The 7185-nt window shown below is 50.0% G+C and overlaps 1 protein-coding gene across 1 annotated transcript; it reads left to right on the top strand.

Moving 5' to 3' along the window:
* Positions 1-4850, top strand: STBD1 (starch binding domain 1). The gene is made up of 2 exons (XM_001491311.5): positions 1-889; positions 2960-4850. Exons 1-2 carry the CDS (start codon positions 682-684, stop codon positions 3811-3813), a joined length of 1062 nt encoding a protein of 353 aa, XP_001491361.1. The 5' UTR covers positions 1-681; the 3' UTR covers positions 3814-4850.
* The last annotated feature ends 2335 nt before the right edge of the window (positions 4851-7185 follow it).

Genomic DNA, 7185 nt, shown 5'->3' with positions numbered 1-7185 from the left:
GGGGGTGACTCAGCGCAGCTAACTGGCAGCCGAATGGAGCTTCCATTAGGGGTCCGGACCCGCGCCCGCGGTGTTCCCCGCCTACCCCACCCCACCCGGCGGTGCCACCTCTCCAGCCCGAGCCCCCGGCCCGCGCGTCTCGACGCACGTTGGCCTCTTCCGTGTCTAAGTTCCTGGAGGCTCTAGCTGGCCACGCTGCTGCTGAGTGTCTATGGGGAGGAGGCGTCGAGGGGCCCGGCGCAGGCTGAGGCCAGGCTGGCCCTTGCACGCCCTGGAGCGACAAGGAAAGGCGGCGGGGCAGGAGGGAATTTGCGCGCGATAGCTGTGCGCACTTGGGCTCTTTACGCGTGCGGGACACACGTGGAACGGGACACTCGTGGAACGGGGCACCCCGTGCACTCGGCCGCCGGAGACTGGCGGGGTCGGAAATGGAAAATATTGGAAAAGGAAGGCGTTTGAGTCTGCGCCCTGCCGGGAGCGTGCGGCTGCAGCCGCGGGGCGGGGAGCGGGGCGGGGCTGGGAAAGTTGAGTATTAGTCGCGGAGGGCTGGGCTCCACGCGGCAGCGCCCGCCGCCGGGGACCGTAAAAGGCTGGAGCGGACGGGGTAGGTGTGGCTCTGCCTGCGTGACCTGAGTCCCCGTCCCGATCGCCGTGGTCTCCCGCCGAAGCGGCCTCTCAGCCATGGGCGCCGTGTGGTCTGCCTTGCTGGTCGGAGGGGGTCTGGCCGGGGCGCTTTTTATTTGGCTGCTGCGGGACACGGGAAAGGAGGGGGACGCGGAGCAGGAGAAGGACGCCTCTCCTGGGGAGGCTGCGACTGCGGGAGGCGATCAGGGTGGCGGCGGCGGCCTGAGCCCTGGACCTTCCAAGCCGGAGTTGGTCACCAAACCAGGTATTCTTCCTCCCCGCGTGTCGAGGGCACATCTGCCAGGGCGCTTTGAAGTTCACCGAGGGAGGAAACCCCACCTGGAGCTTTCCTAGCGGCCCATTCCCGCAGACTAGCTTCCCCTGGCCGGAGCGGGACGCTCCCCACGCCCTGCATTTCCTCCGGCTGGTGCGCACGCGCCCGGCAGGTTTCTCGCCCTCCGCGGAGGCCTTGGAGGTGCCCTGGCTGATCGTCCAGGGGCCGCGCTCTGCGCTCGGCGCCGCCGTGAGGACCTGCCCCTGCGCCCAGGGGGATGGGCTCCTTCACTCGGCGGCGCTTGGTGCAGTGCGGGCGCCTGCAGCGGCGGCGCCCCTTCCGGGCCTTCGGAAAGGAGTGCTTCGTTTTAGGGGGATCCTACAACCCTCTTCAGTCTCTGATCGAGCAGGGACACTTTCTCAGCCCCAGTCCCATAGCCTCATGTCCTCCCATGCCTCACCCCATGGAAGAGCTGGGTTTGGGAACATCCGTGCTGTGAGCACCTCCCGCTATCTGGATGCTTCTGTCGGGAAGGCAAAGTTCAGGTTGGACTCCGGCCATGAAGGCCTTGGCTGCAGCCCAGAGGCTGTAAGCTGGCTGCCCATTTCAGAGCTGCGGGCCCTCCCCCATGCTTACCTCGTACAGCGTGGGCAGCGCGGGGCTGTCTAACCCCCGGGAAAGGGACGCGCTTCGTAGGGGACCCAACTCCGAAGAGTAGAATTGACGTCTAGGTTTAAAACTACACTTTAGAGACTGTATGCTGGGCAAAGTAAGAGGACTGGTGGAAAACCTTCCCTTCCAGGGCTCCCCCCTTAGCCAGCTGTCCGTGCCTGGACTCCAGCCTAACGGAGAAAATGGCATCTGTGAACTTTATTTTTAGTGGAGTGGTGTTCCTGTTCAGCCGCTTGAAAATCTGCCCTGTGCCTTTCCCCGATTGGTTCGGACGAGCAGACAGATCATTCATCTTTTTCTGAAAGCCAGCCTCCTGTTTTAGGTTGAAAGTTTGGGAATTCGGAGTAATGTTTGTCTCACTTCCAACCCCACCATTAAAAAGATACGAAATTCAACAAGACCCTCTCCCCTAAATAAAAAACAAAAGCCCCATCTGTGTGATTGTAAAATTCTGGAGATTTCCATCTTGTAGGGAGCTATCTGGATTACCAATGAGGAGGCCAAGAAGGAAAATGAGCCTTTAGGGAGCATGGATTGTGAACTTTAAGGACATTTTTTCTTTGAGTACAATGGGAGGGGATGTAAAGAGCCTATGTTTTGTCTGAGAGGTTCCTGAAGCACACGGGGCTGGCAAGGAGAAACCAGCCCCCTCCCCGCACCCTCACTCCCAGCTCTTGCCCAGTGCTGCCCTGCTGTCCCCCAGGGACAGCTGCTGCTCATCTGCCCGCATCCGTGAGAGCTGACCCCTGGTTCCCAGGAGTATCGATGTACTCTTCTGTTTTGTAGGGTAGCCATGCAGCTCTTCACCCTCCAGGCTGGACTTTTTTTTTTTTTTTTTTGGTGAGGAAGATCGGCCGTGAGCTAATATCTGTGCCAATCTTCCTCTATTTTTTTTTTTTGTATGTGGGATGCCCCCACAGCATGGCTGATGAGTGGAGTAGGCCCATGCCCGGGATCTCAAACTGTGAACCAGGGCTGCCAAAGTGGAGCATGTGGAACTTTAACCAGCCGTGCAGCCGGCCCCCTGGATGTTTTTTGATAGGGGCCAAACAGTTTGACTTGGTTGCATGCCAGTATGGCCTAGACTACAAAGAACAAGAACGGTGACAGGGTTACACGTCTGCCTCTCCACCCTGCCGCTTCCTTTACACTCTTTGCTGGTACATTGACACTTCTGGATCAAAAAGGTTGGATATACATGTGTATTCTCAGAGCACAGTGTTGGTGCAGTTAGTGTCTAAACTAGGTAATTAAGTACTTGATTTTAATAGAAACGAATTTTGTGATCTGTGGACAGTGATAGTCTTCAATAATTAAATTTTCTCAGTCTAACCTGTTTTTCTCACATGAACTGCCTAACACTATTACATTTTTCCTTTTGTCTTTTAGAGCATCTGCAAGAAAGCAATGGATGTTTGATTTCAGAGACCAAAGGCCCTGGCAGCCTGCAGGCAGCAGCGTGCAGACGGCAGAGTCCTTCGGGAGAAGATGGTGACTGTGTCAGTCCAAGAGACCATGTTCCTTCTGGACAGTTTCCAGAGACAGAATCTCTAACTACATCTGAGACTGGGCACTCCAAGGGTTACTCAAGAAATGAGAGGTTTGAATCTCCTAGAGAAGAACGGGGATTTCAAAAAGGACAAGAGACGCCTGCTAAAGCAGCTCCATGTTTTGCAGGGAAGTTGCCTTCTAGCAACCTGGTCACGGATAGAGCTAAAGAAGATGTGAGCCGTGCGCAGCTGGACCATCAGACCCCGGCTGACCACGAGGACTGGGAAATGGTGTCCAGGCACTCATCTTGGGGAGATGTTGGTTTGGGTGGCAGTCTTAAGGCTCCAGTGTTAAACCCAAACCAAGGAATGGACTATGGCAGAAGCACTCTTGTGGATGCAAGAGGTCAGGAAATGGATGTGAAACAAAAAAGGGTAGTAGCAATGTCTTCAGAGTCTCGGCAAGTTAGTGTCAGGTTCCAGGTCCATTATGTAACAAGTACTGGTGTGCAGTTCATTGCAGTCACTGGAGACCATGAGAGTCTTGGGAGATGGAACACTTACATCCCACTCCAGGGTAGCAAGGATGGGTTCTGGTCTCACTCAGTGTCCCTGCCAGCAGATACGGTGGTGGAATGGAAGTTTGTGGTGGTAGAGAATGGAGAAGTTACCCGCTGGGAAGAATGCAGCAATAGGTTCCTAGAGACTGGCCATGAAGATAAAGTGGTTCACAAGTGGTGGGGGATTCCCTGACTCAGTTTGCAAAGCATTGGAGAGGCTGTTGCAGAATGTGGAAGAGGCTAAGGCTGCGGAGCACTTGAATAACTTAAAATAAAAGAAGTGTAACCCCAAATTTAGCCATCAGAGTTGTTTCAAATTTGCTAGTGGCTTTTGTCTAATGTGTAGAAATATATATCGTAGATAATACTTCCAGTGAGTATGGACTTTTTTTCCTGTGGCCTTGATGGATGGATTTATGCTGATCCATTATTACTTTAGGGCTTGGTCCTGTTGGGGAGTAACTTGGCTAAGTTTCAGGTGTGGACTGGTCAGGGAGCACAGAAACGAACCAGTTGCACAGGGTTCAAGCTTGAGCCTTTGGGTGATTCTTCAACCAAGGGGGTGAAACAAGCCTCCTTCAAAGAGAGCTGATTTCCTATTGGTACAGCTGGAGAAACGCTCTCTTTACTACATGCACACTTTCTATTTAAAAATAGTTAACACCATATGGAACTGTGATCAGAAAACATCTGGTCACTGGATGTGATTAGCAAGGATATGAGGTAAGGCATTAAAAGTTCCCAATGTTTTCCACTTGATTTTACCTGCCAGGTATGGTTTGAAGGTAGCAGGTATGTCTTTGTTTTAACGATTAAGAGCTGAATCAGAGTCGGTCATCAGGAACAGCCCACGAGGAATGGAAGGAGAATGGGGTTAAGGTGTGTGCTGAGTGAGGTGGCCTGAGTGGTACCTGCTGGAGGCTGGCAGGTGTGGGTTCAGCCTGATGGCAGGGAGGGACACACACATCATTTACTCCAGGGGCTTTCATAGGACGTTCTCCGCACTGCCCCTCCCCTCTCACCCCAGGTCTGACTGACAGGTGGACTGTCCCATAGCAATCGTCTCACCCTCTCCCCTCCCCTTTCATCCCAATGGCTCTCCTGGGTAACAAAATTCTAACAGGACAGTGCTAGAGAAGTACATCTTTGCTCTGAGAAGAAATAAACATTTAAACTTTGTTATTATAACTGAACAAATAATAAAACCTGAGTTTTAATATCTTTATTAAACGTCTGAATTGTCTAAATCTTAGCACCATAATAGCTTAGATGTAAAATACTAATATTTTCCTCCACTAATAACAGACACATAGAAAAAAGCAAACATCAAGAAAAGTTTCAGAATATTTCTTTTAAAACTTTACCTTTGTTTGGAGGGGTATGATGCATGCCTGTACTTGAAAATTAATTCTTAAATGTTAAAACAACTTTTACTAAGTGTAACATCTTTTGGCAAAACAATGTTTAATCCTGGTTACAGATAGTCTTTGTTGAAAAGAGCATAGATCCAACCGAAATTAGTGTTAGAAAGTGCTTAAAAGAGCTGTGTTTGACAGTTTTTGGCTCCTAGCACCTTTATGTTAAATCCATGTATATGACTGCTTCATACTGAATTTTCTTTCCTACCAGTGAGGACTTCAGAAGGCATTCGCTATTTCTGCACAGAATGCCCAAGCATTTTTATTATGTAAAACTAAAGGTAAATTTACAATTAAAATATCTCCAGAGTTCTATAACTAGCCATTTTATCGTTACCTGATGAAATAAATTTTTCAGTAAAGCAGATTGATGTAAAAGATACATATTAAACTTTATATTTTTAAAAATCATTATTTGAAATTAGATGTGCTTAGAATACCAACACTGTCGTTTAGAGGAGAAAAATAAGGATTTTCTTGTGGAAGTACGTATGCCCTACTTAGTCAGTTTATTATCTGCACTGGTTAGGGCTCACGCTGGATGCCATCACAGACACCACACATGTAACAAGGCTGCAACAACAGAAGCTTGTTTCTTGCTCCCGCAACAGTCAGCAGTGGGTGTTGCTGGCAGGAGGGCAGCTCTCCTCCTTGCAGACTTTGTTGCCCAGGCTCCTGTGCTGTGGCTCTACCATCCCCTGGTGTTACTGCACAAAATTGGGGTTCTCTTGCCTGATGCACATAAGCCAATTAACTACGGCATCAGCTTTGGGGAGAGAAATCAGCTTTATTCTTGTAAGATTGATTTGCAGGGAGACAGGGGCGTGTGCCCTCTCATCTGTCTTCCCCATTATTTGGGGCAAAATTTAAGAGGTTAGGGAAAACCGGCTGGCACGTGGAAATGCTGGTGGGGTAGGTTTTGACTGGTGGGCTTCCAACATTTCTGGTAAGGTTCTAAACACTTATCATGAGGTTCTAAACATATATGATGAGGTTCCAAACACTTATGATGAGGTTCCAAACATTTACGGTAAGGTGGGGAAGGAATTTTAACACTGGACATCTTGAATGACAGAACCCTCACTTCTGATAAGAGTCTGACTTTTAAGTTCCAGTCATGTCCCAGTCCTTTGGTTCCGTGGGCAGGAGAATCTTTGGTTCTGCAGTCGTTTCAGGTCAATATTTCTTCTGCGCATGCTCCGGCTATGTGACTTGGCAAATTTTCTGAAAGGCAATTTCTTAATTACTGTTGATAAGATGGGGCCAGTTGAACTGGTCGTGGAGGGCCCGCAGCTACACTAGGACCTCACTGTCCACTGTATCCAGCCCATGGAAGGGGAAATAAAGTGAGGAAAAACAAATGCTTACTGAAACTTTTGGCCACAAAGTGCCACATATTGATGTGTCCACCTGCCAGTGAGAACTGGTCAGGTGGCCACACCCAGATGTGGGGTGAGGGGATGTGCTGGGAAACAGAGCCTTTAGCTGGACAGCTGTGTCTCAGTGTCATCTGTACTATGGAAAAGGAGTACAGGCTTTTTTGGGAGGCTAGCCTTCTGCCACATCATCCCTGCTGTCTTTGGCACAACTGAAACATTTTTGTATCCATTCTTCTCACCCGTTTTATTTGGTTCACATACTATGGTATGCTAAATATATTTGGTCTTTGTCCCCAGTTGCTGGCACAGAGCTCCTCAAACCCCTGGAACTTCCTGAGTGACAGGAGTGTCTTTTGTCATTCTTGAGGCCATTTAGATGGAGGCTTAGTTTATGCTAATGAGATGACTTGGTGGGGGTGGGTCTCTATAGCCTTAGGATGGGGCTGGTCACCAGAAAGACCAAGTGATTAGAGGATTGCAACTTTCAGCCCCACCTACCAATCCCTGGAAAGGGGAGAGGGGACTCAAGATTAAGCTCTAAGAAAACTCTTCAGTAATGAGCTCTGATGAGCTTCCGGGCAGGTGAACACAGCAAGGTGCTGGGAGGGTGACACATCCTGAGAGGGCACGAAAGCTCCACATACCCGAACCCCATCCCTTGCCCTATGCATCTCCTCCACTTGGTGTTCCTGTCTCCTTTATAACAAACTGGCAATACTAAGGAAAGCACTTCTCTGAGTTCTGTGACCCGTTCTAGCAAATTATTGA

The sequence above is a fragment of the Equus caballus genome, chromosome 3 (genome assembly GCF_041296265.1).
Source record: "Equus caballus isolate H_3958 breed thoroughbred chromosome 3, TB-T2T, whole genome shotgun sequence".
NCBI classification, from domain to species: domain Eukaryota; kingdom Metazoa; phylum Chordata; class Mammalia; order Perissodactyla; family Equidae; genus Equus; species Equus caballus.
Note: the sequence above shows the minus strand (reverse complement) of the source record. Positions and strands in the feature narration are given on the sequence as shown.